Source organism: Typopeltis vanoorti, chromosome 12, assembly GCF_054136105.1.
Source record: "Typopeltis vanoorti isolate ZY-2024b chromosome 12, IOZ_Tvanoo_1.0, whole genome shotgun sequence".
Lineage (NCBI taxonomy): Eukaryota > Metazoa > Arthropoda > Arachnida > Uropygi > Thelyphonidae > Typopeltis > Typopeltis vanoorti.
The window spans coordinates 97,948,300-97,963,663 of NC_143560.1; the positions used below are offsets into that span (position 1 = coordinate 97,948,300).

The 15,364-nt window shown below is 36.6% G+C and overlaps 1 protein-coding gene across 1 annotated transcript in view; it reads right to left on the minus strand.

Annotated features, from left to right (window-relative positions):
- Window positions 1–15,035, minus strand: part of LOC150101044 (metabotropic glutamate receptor 7-like) — a 39,514-nt gene extending 24,479 nt beyond the window's left edge. The window contains exons 1-3 of the mRNA XM_090401437.1: window positions 14,846–15,035; window positions 4,615–4,895; window positions 1,927–2,043 (exon numbers count right to left, since the gene is read on the minus strand). Coding sequence (XP_090257563.1) covers window positions 1,927–2,043; window positions 4,615–4,882 — 385 coding nt within the window. The 5' untranslated portion in view covers window positions 4,883–4,895; window positions 14,846–15,035. The remainder of the gene's footprint in view (window positions 1–1,926; window positions 2,044–4,614; window positions 4,896–14,845) is intronic.
- Window positions 15,036–15,364: the final 329 nt, after the last annotated feature.

Below are 15,364 nucleotides of genomic sequence, written 5' to 3' on the forward strand. Positions count from 1 at the left end.
TATCGCACTGTCGGTGTGCGATATTAAACGAAATTAGACGACGTGACTATAGTAGAACACCTATTTTGCATTTATTTCCGATTCCATTGTTGGCCTTGAGTTAACCTTGACTGAGGGTAAATCTCTGGCACGGGCAAGTGGGTTTTCCTCCCTGAAACTCGGGTTTTTCGTCCTGTAAACTCAAGAAAATCGACCGTAGAACCCACATTATTTTAGACATTAAATATATTGTGTTAGGGTTAGGGACCAAGAGATGGCGGCACATTTGAGCCGTCTCTCTTCACTGTGTACCGCTTAATTAGTGATAGCCTTGGGCCATCTATCTCTGATTGGTACCAGTGGAGATTGAACTGCCCACTCAGTCTCCAAAAAGTTAGACAGGGCTAAATGGCCTCGCCTACTCCCCGTATACGGGAATAAAAAGGCGTTAGCTGATTTTTTTTTTTGATATATATATATATATATAAATGGGGAAACCTATCTATGAGAGTTGAGCAACCTATAATACACTGGTACCATGGATGGGCAGTTGGTTATGTAATCATTAATGTTTTTTTTTTCTTTTTTTTTTTTTGATAAATCCAAGTTAATAATGTGCATCATAGTACGAGAGAAATTTAACCTTTTTGTTTCAGTTAAAAGTGAGTGGTTTAATTTCATACGAAGATGGAAGAACGTTTCAAGCAATTGGAAGAACGACGGTACATTGCGCCCGCTCTTCGATTGGAAAAGGCCTGAGTTCGATCCTCGTCGTGACGAGAGGAATTCTTTGGGCTTTTTCAGTTAAAGATGAGTTAGCCGATTTCATACAGAGGTAGCAGGTTTTTTTCCCCTCGAAAACTTGGGTTTTTCATCCCGCGTGCATGCAAATTGGTCATGAAAACACATGTGGTTTACAGAAAAGAAATACTGTCGAATAAATTAAATAAATTTGGAAAAATAACAGCATATCAAAAAGCCTCAAACTAAAACTCTATAAAACCATTATTATACCTACAGCAACGTATGGAGCCGCGATTTGGACACTCAATCAGCAAGAAATACAGAAAATTGGAGCGTTCGAAATGAAATGATTAAGAAAAATAAATAAGACTCACTGGTCACAACACAAAACAAATGAGCAAGTCAAACACGAATTAAACTGTAGAGAAGTTATCATAGCTATAATTCTTAAACAACAATTAAGATGGTTTGGACCCTTGCAGAGAATGTCCTTTCAAAGATTACTAAATATAGTCTTGAATGAAACTATTGGAGGAAGATGATCAAGAGGTTGATCAAAAGAACTTGGTTACGGTCTTTGAAGAAAAGGTAACAGTTAGTTTCAGATAGAGCCAGATGGCAAAGATTTGCACATAAGAGACTCAACCCGTCATCTGACGGATGAGAAAGAAGAAGAAGAAGAAGAAGAAAGAAGAAGAAGGTGGTGGTGATGGGGCGGTTGATAGCAGTTGTGTGTAGGAGGAGAGATGGTGAGATGTCTGTAGCGGAGTAGAGTGCCGTTTCGCGATGGCTCCTTAGAGGTGTCACGTAATAATAATAATAATAGTAATAATTCCCTCTAGTACTTATATAAAAAAAAAAATTCCGCGTAACAAAATAGGGAACATAACGACATTTACAGATGCAGTGCATTGTACTCTTCCTCACATAGCCTTTGGGTATGAGGGAAACGTATTATCAAACAACCGAATTTGTTGATCTGTCAAAATTTGATTTTCTAATCAACAGAATGCACAGCTTAAAAATGTCGACTTCATCAAAAAGTGTTAATCGATTCAAAAGAGAAAGTCGCAAAATACACACACACACACACACACACATATATATTCGCATCTTTCATATAGATTCACAGAATACAAGAGCAACATGCCTTTCAAAACTTCACAGTTTCGAAATACGAAGAAGAAAGAGTTCTTTACCTACCTATTGGCTGAGATCCATTACACTCTCCCTCAAAGCAATGATCAGTCCTCAGAAGACTTTGTACTGTTCTCTTCAAAGCCCCTTCGACAGATGAACAAGTGTCATAAGCCTGAAAGCCTGCAGAAAACAATAGCAACAACTATTATACCACGAAATTCAATTGGCATTTTTTTTTATCCTTATGCAATCTGTTCAACTTAGACATTGTAAACAAATTTTTATCCATTTTAAGTTCTAGCAACTACTACTGTTACTAACAATTTAAGCAAATGACGTGCATGAAAAACTGAGCAGTGGGAGAAATGAACTTACGGGTATAAAACTGGAGTCGATATCACTAACGGCACGCGCCCATTATTCAGAAAGGAAGTGTGGAAGACATTCTTTATATGAGTAATCTGTTTCCGGTGTGAAATCCCTCATTACAACGGCCTACAAGGAGGATAACAGGCTTTCAAATATAACACCTCCATCTCAGTGAGGCCGGCATTACAGAATCCGTTAGAGGAACTCTTATTCCTGGTATCATTCGCACTGGCGGCTGCGGAAATGCAAGCGGTCGACGGAAGATCCAGGTGCTAGTACAAATAGTGTTCAAAATCCCGTTTATCTGCCGTCGGGGGGGGGGGGAGGGACTCGGGGGAAAAAGTAGGTAAAAAAAGGGAAATCGAGGTTGTGTGTGGTTTCGGTTCAGAAATCAGTGACAGATGGTCAATATGTTAAAGGCTAGATTTTTATTCCGATGAAAATAACAAGGCGTGACTTGATACCTTATACGTGTCTGGAAGTGTTAGACCGGATGCAGGTAAAATTAATGATGATATCCGGTAGAAATTAATCCTTTTCATTGAATCTATAAAAGGTAGTAAAATGAAAACAAAACTCGATCCTCTACGCAAACATTTATGCTTGAAAAACTAAGTGTGTTTAGGTAATTCTTCACTGATTTTTTTTTTTAAAAAGAGCTTTCTTAAAGAAAGTAAGGTAGGAGAAAGAAATGTTAGAGGAGTGCTTAGAGTACTGTTGTCATTGCAGAAAATCCAAACTATGTAGCGTACTATTTAAGATGAAGATCATTTCTTACTTAAAAAATGAGGGACCTGTTGATTATTACTCAATTTATAAACTATAAAGCTGAAATGATAATATATGTATTACAATGCATGACTTCTTTATAATGTGCTATTCCAAAAATCACATATTACAGTTATAAATCATATGTATGAGAACAGTGTGTTCAGAAACAGATGATTCCAGGTGAAGTGTGCATCAGGATTCTTTCTAAGTACTTTCGCCTTAGGTATTAGATGTCAGAGTAAATAAATCATGGTATATACCCCCTCCCCTACTGATTTTGTAGTGATTACTGAAAATCGAGTGGAGGTGTAGACTTGAAGATTAAAAGGCAGAAAATGGATAGATGGTTTGAGGTAAAAGTAAAGCTGCAAGTGTGCCAAGAATGCTGATTTGGACAAAAATATTATATGGAAGTAAGTGATGTGTGGCGTGATAGACGTTTAAGAATATTGTTAGAAGGAAAGTTTTATAAAAAGGTAATAAAATCTGTACTGTCAATATGGGTCAGCAGATTGGAGAGTGAAAAGGAGGCATCAGTCATCGGAACATATGGCCGGATGTGCATGCTTTGAATGTTGGGTAAGTAGGAGAAGAATCAGATAAGCAGTGAAACATCAGGCAAAGTTTAAAAGTGTGTAGAATGTTGAGAAGATGGAAGAAATGGTATTACCGATGGCTCACTATATAAAGAGACTATCTGAGAGTTATGCGAAGATAAAGTAGTAAAACAGGTGGCATGTGTGGTAAGAAAAACTGAGAAGATGGTTGTAGAAAAGTATCTATGAATATAAAGTAATTTCAGAGATGACGGTGCATGAGAAAAGTATTGGAGAAGGTGATACGAAAGGAGAATACTGAAGGCAGAAATGCTACTCATATACAGTATATACGTCACACTCAAAAATGATAGTTTCGTAAATGTAAATATCTAGATACCGAGGCCAACAGGCGAAGGAAAACTATTGGGACGTCACACTACATAATCCGTAGCGTTATTTTTTTCTTTGTAATGAGGGATTCATCACTTTAATTGAGTTTATACACGTATATGTTCTTCACCTCCTTGTATCCGATATTAAATTTTTATGTCGGTCAGTAGAAAACAAAAGTTATCGGAAAAGCCTATCTCTCTCTCTCTCTCATTGCCAAAATTTTTGTGGAACCGAACTCTCTTAGTTTAGTTTCTCTTCTCAAAATTAAGTTTGTATATATAAAGTATTTTTCCGAAAGTTTATACTGTACATTAAAAATGGTGAAAAACTTAAATTAGAATATATAATTTATAAGGCCGCAATACGCTTTTGTAAAGAAATTCAGAACTATTTGAACTATTTCTTGGAATAGGGTTTCGTGAAGCAAGTATAACTTGGTGCGCTGTATTAGGCACAAACATCCCATCTAGGCCGGCCGAAATTAGGCTTACGTGATTTTTTTTTTTAAATTAAGGGGATATAAAATCCACATTGTTTTAAAACCGAATAAGAAACTCAAAGATTGGAATCAGAGAGTTTCATGTTATCTCTTCAAACGTTAGCAATTTGTATACTTTTGTGTGAGTTCAAAACACTAACCTGTTGCTATAGAAACGTGACTAATGCTATGTTTACTCACCCATTGTGATACTATTGGTGTAGTTTTCCTTATGCAGTCGTTGTAGAGTCGAAGCAGCCACGTGCATTTGCTCCACACCGCTAGGCCGGATGACGTCACAGTGACTTCCCTCATGTAAGTCGAATAAACCAATTAACATTACGTCTCCTGGTATAGAAATGTATGCCTGACTAACGGAAGAAGCGCACCGCTCACTCGTTGACATGGCAACCACGTAAACAGACGCGATGATCCAAACTTCACTGGACCAATGCAGAAGTGTGGCCATTATATGTAGTGATCTGAAAATGACAGTAAATGAATTATTTTGGAAATAGTTGCATAATTTGTATTCAGTGAGATGGTAAAATTATAAAAGAAAAATATAGAGAGGATATAACGTTTTAAACAAAAAGGGGAAAGAGGAGGGAGGAGAGAAGGAATGAAGAAACAGCGATGTTACTTGCCATCCGAATTCAATGACAACCAATATTAATCATTTAACATAGTCTATCTTTAAAGATTTGACATACATTTCTCCTCTCATGTATCATATAAGAAGAGAAATATATATCAAAAATGGTTTAACTGAAATTACCTATCTAAGCGGAACAATTTACATATATTGAAAAATAGTTTCCGGTTATATCACACTCAGTTATACCAATGTCTAAGCTGTAAAGGACGCGTCCTCAAGAGAATCCATTTTAAATTGGATGCAGCTATTGCTGACAGAAATAGACCAAAAGTCAAATCTAAATGTCAATTCGTTAAAAAATAAATGGAAAATTAGTACTAAAACATTTCAGAAATCTACTACCTTGTTCAGTATCTGTTGTATCATATATCTTATTTGCCAGCTTTTTCTTCACTTCTTTATATCGATTTTCACCAACTTTAGCACTTAGAACATTATTCCATCAGTGCATCAAATTTCATTTGGATAGTTGTGCAAAGCTCTTTCATGTTTATGAATATCTAGCAAATTACTTATTGCTAGAGAAATTTTATTAGCTTTGTACATGCAGAGACACCTGATATTTCAACAGCACAACCGAGAATTTATTTCAAATAAGGCATTGTAATTAGCCTTCTTTGAATGAGTATTCAAATATGTCTAACAGCTTAATGGTTTCGTCCCTACTATTGATCGGAAAAGCCTGCATATGAATCAAAGAAGTCTGAGTAAGCCAGTCTTGGATAAAGATGCCATCTCTACTTCTACCTCATGGATACATTAAGTAGAGGTGAAGGTGATACAGACTTATATGCCATGAAATAATAAAAGTATATATTAACTTCCAAATCATTAGATTTCAGCCTTGTTCACTAACCCACGAAACATTCTATCTTTTGCATCTCAATGTGAAGTTTCTTTGTCTGTTAGTCTATATAGCTCAACACATACACATATTCTCTCCACTTCTATCACGTGTCAACCACTGTTAATAACGGCGATGTATATCCCGAAAACTTATCGGTGTTGTGCATTGTATGTTTGCAAAATTTTCTGTTAGTAAAAAGGATAACAGAATTATTGAAATCCTTCTCATCAGAATTTTGAATGCACAGAACTTCACCTTGATAATATAAATTGCAATTTATATCACAGCATTTTCCTCATAATTTAAGGATTGTGTACCATGTTTTCATTCAGTTGTGCATTACTGATTACAACTGGATGATGTATACGACAGAAGCGTGACGTTGGACGAGTATATAGCAAGTATCGCTGTGTTGGGAAATAGTTCAGCTTTCGCGGAGTTTGTTAACATTTTACGATTTTCAGTGCTTTATGCTGTTGCAAATCCTGCCGTCTTTGAAGGCATAGTTTCCTATTCATTTGTCAGATGATAATTGATAGAATAAATGAAAACGCATATGACTCAAATCACGTTCAAAACTGAATATGCAAATTCGCCAAAGTAGAAGTCTTTACGCCATTACCAAAATTTGAAATTACTAAATAATATCGAATTTTGACATGCAATTAGCAAATACATTATCATGCTTTAAAATCTCTTCAATTGTGTTGCAGTGTAGTGGAAAATATTTTGCAACCAAAGGTTCCGGTTCAAAAAAAATATTTAAACCAATATTATGTATGCGGTTGCGAGAATACCTCTTCAAAACCTTAGTCTTAAGAGTTTTTCTGAACGTCAGGGTATCCCACTGAAGATTATAAATCAGCTTTCTTCCAGGACTGTTCACAGCGTGAACGACTTGTACTACTTTAACTTACTTTGAGATCTACCAAGTACGAAATAATAAATCGAAGACGACATCCTCTGCCGTAAAGTCAACAGATAACAACAATATTCGTGCACACGAGCAGATGGAGCTGTGGGGTTGCAATATATATATATAGGTTTTTGTGACAACTGCATATATATATATATATATATATATATATATATACAGGGTGTTCGGGATAAATTTGACATATTTATAATTAATTATATTTTTCCGTAAGTTACATGTATTAACACACACTTCTCTTCATTTAAAAGTTTGGACCCTTCTTCATTCATATACAAGATGTCAGAAAGGATGGATAGCTGGAACCCACCTGAATCATGGAAGAGAATAACTTGTATCATGATGATTCGTGCCCGCCATCAAAATAAGGATATTACGACTGCTGCCCAATGCTCCCTGAATACAGTAAAAACAGTCAGGCATGAACTAGAGACTTGCAATGGTGACTACGAGGATGTAGCAAGAAGAAAGATCCCTAGCAGACGATCTGATTGCGTTCGTACAGCAGAATTCCTCGCAAATCTGCAGGAACAGGTGTTGAAGAACCCTGGCATTGGAATTCGGGCTTTGTTCGTGGAGTTGCTAACTGTAGTCAAGCCCTGGATAACAAGGGTAGCCAATGGTAGGCCGTATGTATGGCAGCAGGATTCGACCCCTTGCCACACCTCTGGGAAAAGTCAAAAATGGTTGTCTGAAAATTTCTACGACTTCACCAGTCCAAATGTTTGGCCTCCAAACTCCCCAGACCTTAACCCCATGGATTATTTTGTATGGGGCGCAGTTGAAAAAGACACCAATCGCACTTCCAGTAATACAAAAGCCCAGTTAATGGATAAAATTAAAACAGTTTTTGCGGCCCTTCCCAGGGAGACTGTAGCATCAGCTTGTTCGAGGTTCCGAAGCAGAATTGAAGCTGTGATCGATGCTAATGGTGGTTATTTTGAGTAAATCTTGTTGATAGTATTGTAATTAACTCTGCCTGTAATGTTTTTTTGTCAATTCATTAAATTTAATAGATACAAAGAAGATTTTCTTTTTCCTTACGAAACTGTCAAATTTATCCCGAACACCCTGTATATGTTAAAGATACCAAGAAATTTTATATTTGGTTTTAATCCTTTTTCCCAAGTAAGCAAAACAAAGTTCTGTGCGTGAAATATATTCACGTCTGAGCTACTTATATATAGAGGCTGATGACTTCATATCACTTGCCTTAGTATGTATCCCATAATGCAAAGCATACGCTCTTTCGGGCGTGTATAATGCAATGCATAATGGGAAGGGCCACTACCCAGACCTATTTCGACCTTTATTGAGGTCTCTTCAGTGGGAGCCAGACCCGGGAGAGATAACATTTTCCTAAGTAAACAAAACAAAGTTTTGCTTACTTTGGAAAAAGGATTAAAACCAAGTATAAAATTTCTTGATATCTTTAATATATATATATACACGTGGGTGTAATATACGTTAAAGATACCAAGAAATTTTATACTTGGTTTTAATCCTTAAAACGGGCATATATATATATATGTCAGTTTTAATATATATATATATATATATATATATTTTTTTATTTATGGAAATAGAACTAACATATGGAAGCGTGATGAATCTTCTCTTTTCTTTTTCATTAGAAATTTCTCTGGTCTCATGTCGGTTGACTAGTAGCTAGTTTGAAGGAAAGTGTTTTTTTTTTTTTTTTTTTTTAAATATTGAAGTTCTTTGTCTAATTCATTCTTGTCAGTAATGAGTCGGTAGGCTCTTGCTCCTAGTGTGGAAATAATACCCAATTTTTGAGGTCTATAATGGTGTAAAGAGGCATGTAGATATCTGTCAGTATGCGCAGGCTTTCGAAACATAGAAACTTTTAATTTTTGCGAGTTCTTAGTTAGTAGAAGGTCCAAAAATGGGAGTGAACCATTAGTTCACTCCCATTCACCTATGAATTTCGAATTCATAGGTGAATTTTATGTTAGGATGTTCACGATGCAGGTACTCATGAAAAAACAAAAGTGAAGGTAGTCCATGGTTATAGACTAAGAATATATCAACGTACCTTCCCCATAATTTTGGTTTATGATTGTATTCTTCTAGGACCTTGTTTTCGAATGTTTCCATATAAAGATTTGCTAAAACTGGTGAAAGAGGACTGTCCATTGCTAGACCACAGTTCTGTTTGTTTATTGTGTTTTTATATTTGAAATATCCAGATGAAATACAGTGTTCGAGGAGTTCCATAACTTTCTCAGAGAATTTATCTTGTAGCAGTGCAAGTAGATCATCAATAGAACACTGGTAAGCAGATTAACTATATCAAAGCTCTAAAATGTCGTGACCATCAAGGATGACATTGCTGATGCTTGAAACAAAATGCTCGAAGTTTTAAACAAAGGATGATGATTCTCCTGTCAGGCCCTTAAGTAGTTTAGCTAAATGTTTGGCAAGAAGATATGTAGGAGAATCTGTCCATTCTACTAGTGGACATAGAAGTGCGTCTTCTTCTTCTTTCGCTATGCCTTATCCCGTGTTAAACGGGGTCGGCATTCCCATCTTTAATCTTCTTCTTCCAGATTCTCCGGTCCAGAGCATCTTCCCGACTCCATCCTTTCTCTCTAAGATCCTCTGCCACTCCATCCCTCCATCTGAGTTTGGGCCTGCCTCTTTTCCTCCACCTCCATACGCTCCACTCGTTTACCAACATACTCCTCACTCCTTCTCTCTACATGACCGAACCACCTCAGCCTGATTTCTTGTACCTTCTTACCGATCAGTCCCACCTTGATCGTCCCTCTGATGTAGTCATTCCTTACCCTATCCTTCTTTGTCACACCACTCATCCATCTCAACATCCGCATCTCCGCCACATCCATCTTCCTCTCCTGTGCCTTTGTTATAGGCCACGTCTCCGCGCCATGGAGCATCGCCGGCCTCACCACCATCTTATACAGCTTTCCTTTCATCTTACAACTCATTCTGTTGTCGCACAGGACCCCGCTCATCTTCCTCCAGCCGCATGTTATTTGGTGCTGTATTTCCTCATCCAGGTCACCATTCCTCTCGATGACCGACCCGAGGTACTTGAATTTCTTCCCTGAAGTTAACCTTTCACCCTGGAGTCGTATGATCATATCCTCGTCACTCCCCGTTGACATATATTCGGTCTTTACCCGGTTAATTTTCACGCCTCTCTCCTCCAATACCTTTCTCCACTCTTCCGGGGTCTTTTCAAGCTTCTCTCGAGATGATTCGCAGAGAACAATATCATCGGCAAACATCATGCTCCATGGCGCTACCTTCTTGACGTCCTCCACTAGTACATCCATGACCAAATCAAAGAGGTGGGGCTCCATCAGAGCTGATCCCTGATGGAGCCCTACGACAATGGGGAACCCCTCTGTCATGCCAACACTATACCGTACCTGACCTGAGTTTTTGCTCCCTCATACATCTCCTTCACCAACCCCACGTACTTTTCCGACACCCCCTTCTTCCTCATACACCTCCATACCTCCTGTCTGGCCACTCTGTCGTACGCCTTTTCCAGGGCTATAAACACCATATGTAGCTCCGCCTGCATCTCCCTATATTTCTCCATCAATCGCCTTAGCGCAAATATTGCATCCGTTGTCCCTCTTCCTGGCATAAATCCAAACTGCTCCTCACCATTTTTGTTTCCTGCCGTATCCTTCCTTCAATTACTCTTTCCCATAAAATAGAAGTGTGTCTATTTTATGAATTTTGGGAGTTCCGTATAGACGTGGAGGAAGAGGATGAAATCGGAGAGCTAGTCTGGTTTCTCTGTCTAAATCCATACGTTGTCTTCAAAAGGTTATTGGTGCGATTGGTGAGATATGGGTTGGGAACCTTCATTAAATGCTTCGGTCAATTGCAGCTCTGTTTTCCGTGCAAGCATTCTCAGACGACGGTGATCTCTTAGGGCTACAGTTACACCTCTTAGACAAGTAATGTGGATTATTTTTTCACTGATTAAACACACGAGATCACGTTTTGAGAAACCAGTCAGCTCTGCCAATTTCGTTATCATGGCTACAGCAAGACGGGCACCCACAATAAACCCTTTATCGAATTCAGAAAGATCCTTTGCTTTTCCCATTGTGGTCAACACTACTAACGATCATTTACCAGTAACATTCTTAAATAGTTGCCTAGAACACGCGATGACAATGAAAACACTTGGTGACGGACGTGACCAAGTGTTTTGCATATACGCTGCTTAAGTAATGTTTATGTACATCTGCATAAAGGTTTCTATTTCATTGGCCGGTATGTGTATATCTTGTACCATTATTCTTAATTATTGTATCATTATATATTATATTTGAATTCAAAGATCGTCTGTAAATGTATCCAACTTTCTCCTTGAACGAAGAAATATCACATGTTATAGCAGTAATAACAATCCGATATGGTGTTCGCGAAGCGCTTAAAGCCTTCGGAATGAAGGCTTTAAGTTCTTGGTAATGCACTACTTAAAAGACACACACACCTCGAAGAGTGCGACATTCGCCAAGCACAAGTTAGATTATTCCCGAAAGATTGTTCTATCATAAATGCGATATATCATGATCGTTTATTCCGCACAAATTATCCTATCTTATATTGTGCTGCAGTTGGAATGACGACCACGTTATCTGCATATTCTCCGATTTTGCTGTCTCCATATTTGTGAATTTATCAAGCAGTTCGAAATCCTGTTCAAACCAATCATACTTCTGTTTATTACTCTTTAAATAAATTTACTGCGGCATGTCAATGTATATTGCAATCACTCTGAAATTTATTGTTTTTATTTGTATGCCTTTTAGGATACTCTTGATATCCTCCTTTATAAAAAGAAAGTTCGAAGTGTCATAAACTCAGCAAAAAACATACGTATCCATGAAGGTTACTTCTATGAGGAGTTATTTTCCTATCAATTTGCAAAATTTTATTTTAAAAACGGCTGGATTTTTTATTCATTTAAGTCATTGAGAAAGGAAGGATTGAACTGATTTTGTAAATCGAAATGAAAAGTAAGATTAAATTTAAAAAAAAAAAAGACTAAGAAATTATCAAGTTAAAAATTGGTTATATGCTCATCACACCATATCATTTTTCATATTTATCAATGGACAGAATTGTACAGACTAGAAATAGAAAATGCATTAAATTATTTTCAATATAAAAATTTACCACTAATTACAGTTTTTGTAATTAGTTGTAATGATAAAGAAAGGTTAAATATTAGGTCAAAAGTTATAATTCTGATTATTATTGTTCATACTCCAAATATTTCTTAATGATGAGAAGGTAATAATTTTAACATTGTTTTAATTAAATTATCGAAAATTAATTTTAAAAGCAATAAAATCATTCATAGAAAAGTTGAAATGGCAATTTAGAGGAGCGCATTTGGGTGACATATTTACAAAACCAAGTTCAAGTCAAATAAGATCAAAATAAATAGAAACGGAAGAAGAGAAACAGAAGGCGAAATCTGTCATGTGTGTGTGATTCTTTTATAGCCTTCAACGTTCTTAATGAGACGATAGTGACACACACACACACACACACACACACTAGTAGATAAGAGAAAGTGACATGATATGCTAAAAGCGCATTTCCCAGTGAAGTCTAAAACGACACTGGAGATCTTCTAACAAAGTAACTTGATCCAGATATCTAGGTCACAACAGTGTGGACAGTCATCATAAAGTCCGGAATTTTCAAATAGTTCTTAGATCAAATTGACCAGCGGTGAGATGCTCATGTTACGCAAACTGGAATAAGCATCGGTTCAAGTGAAAAATATCAAGATCAAAGATAAAGTTTCGATATAGATGCGTACAGATTCATTTTCTAAACAGAGATCTCAAATGCACGTGTGACATGCAAAGTACTTTATTGTGACAAACTTGCTTTTCATTGGCAACAGTCAGACTGTTCAAACTGACATGGATTGACTCAACCAATATTTTCAGAACGTTATATTACTGCAAATCAAGTAATTGCAGAAATGTACTTGATTTTACGATGATGTTTTGATCACAGGAAGCTAGGAAAATAATTTCTTTGTTCTGCATTAACATTACTGAGGGAGGGACACAGATCCCATAAGATGCAATAATTAACAACTACCAATAAATGGTATAGAAAAGAAAGTAGCAACTTTCTTTTCTATTCCATTTATGAAAATATTAAAACTGCTCTTCAAAAAAGAGCTAAATGAATTGCCGTAAACTCTGTAGTTTGTTTACTTATTATGGATGGATAAATGTAGCAGAAATTTGATTGATGAATCAGGTATTGCAAAATATTATCATTGTCTCGGAAGTGTTAAAAATATGGATAATTAAAATGAACTTGCGATATTAGGGGAGGAGGGGATTTATAATTCTGCAGTGAGGATTCCTCACTACTCTACTTATATATTTTTTGACTTCCTTCCATGAAAGGTCAACCTTAAATATATGCGTACAGTGGGTGGGTAAGGATATTTTTTCTATTTTTACATAATCTGCAAACCCTGCTCTAGAGACCAAACACGAAACGTTTTCAAGCCAGTTTAGGCTTCTGATAAGCGAGCTGTAGTCTCACACCAGGCAATGAAATTCATTTCCTATCTAAGGACAATCAAAAACATCTATGTACAAAAGCGAGATTCGAACCCGCAGTCGTCGATGGGAGGTGAATACGCTAAGCTACCCACTCGGCCAACCAGGCCAAATACGTTATCTTCTTTCTCATTTTTGTATGTGGTATTTTAGATCTGTATCCATAAATAAGCACTCAGTTGGCCGAGCAGTGGATATTATTTATCTGTGTGTGTTTGATCTCTTGGCAGTTTTGCTTGCCTTAAGGAAGGAAAATACCCCTCTCTCTCCACTACTACAGCATATGAGATCGCCTAAATTTCTTTTACTTTTTTTTTTTTTTAATGTGACTCGGTCCACGAAAGGCATTAGATATTAGTACAGTGGGTAGCTAAGATTTTTTCCTTACGTTCTCAAGTTTCCTTTCTAGGATAGGTCCTTTACTAAATTTTTGTAAAAAAAGTGATCGTCATTTTTGTAGCCATTTATAATCACAAAAAATGATCAATTAAACAATAGGCATTAGACTTTTTATATGAACATCTACTGACAGTGAAAATCACTACTGAACAAGTTCACTGAAAATGTCGAATTTTCAGCTTATCAGCACAACTAATAACTTTAAACGCTTTTTTTCCCCCCCTTTAGAATTGGCTATTAGAAAACGTTACACTTTCTTGAATCCGAAAATTTTCATTTTGCCGTTCGTATTTAATATATTCATTTGTTTTTAACCAAAGTCTCAAAAGTAATGTGAAGTACTAACATATTTGTGAGTTACGCAACATATCATATACTGTCTAATTAATTGCATGATTGATTTTGAATAATATTAAATTATTCGTTTCCATTCGTGTATTGTTTCTCCACAAGCGTATTAAATCATACTAAGTTGTCATAAGATTTCCCAATCAATCACTTCATCTCTAAATTCATTCTACTCACAGTGCTTAATAGAACGAAGAAGCGCATGAAGGGTTTTCCGCTTGCACAATCCGAAGTTCAACATTTAGTAACGTTGAAATATTGATAGCCGAATCTCAACCGAAATTCACTTGAGAATTTTGACAGTTCTCTTCATTGTGGAAGGTTGAGTTTTGTTTTTGTTTCTCAAATAAAAAGTTAAACACACTATCCCAATTTCAAATTTTACGTTATAGTAAACTTAATTTGCTTTTGCAGACTTTTCTTAAAAAATAAAGAAAACAAACACTTTAAACATTTCTTTCATATTTGTTAGTTCTTGTGAAATATTCGCGTCTCCAATAAAAATTTCGTGGTTAAAGCATAATAATAATTGCCATAAAAATAATGAAAAAATAGATATAAATCAATATGATTATGTCTTTAATGCTAAATTGATTCCGTAAAATAAAGTAATACGTAATGAAAATACTCACTAGGACAAGTCTACTGGTTTCTCTGTCTGGGCAATGCTTTTACAAAACTCCAAAGAGCCACCTCATTTTCCGCTTCTTCCAAGGTTTCTGTGCAACTACTCGAGTAGAGGAAAACCGCACGCCCGACTAGCTGTCAGTTAGGACTACTTTTCATACAGTAACACGGCACAATAGAAATTCCCGTTGAACATCTGCTTCTCCTTGCAGCTGCTACGTTTGTGGGGTTCGGGCACGTGCAGTCGCGTGGCTAGCGAACGGATACATGTGCTTCAATTTGTGTATGTATGACGTCACGCATCAAGGTGATTGTTGACTGGCTTTATCCTCCGGAACCGTTAGGATAAAATAAGCTGATGATCTTTCGTATTAGGCGATGTAGCAAATAAACTGCGCATCTGTTTCAAAGTGTGAATTCATAATTGAAACACGATTTCACACAGAGGGATTCATAATTCCATCATCATTATGGTTATATAATCATCCTTGGATGTAGGAAGTGGAGTAGGAATGTGCTATTTC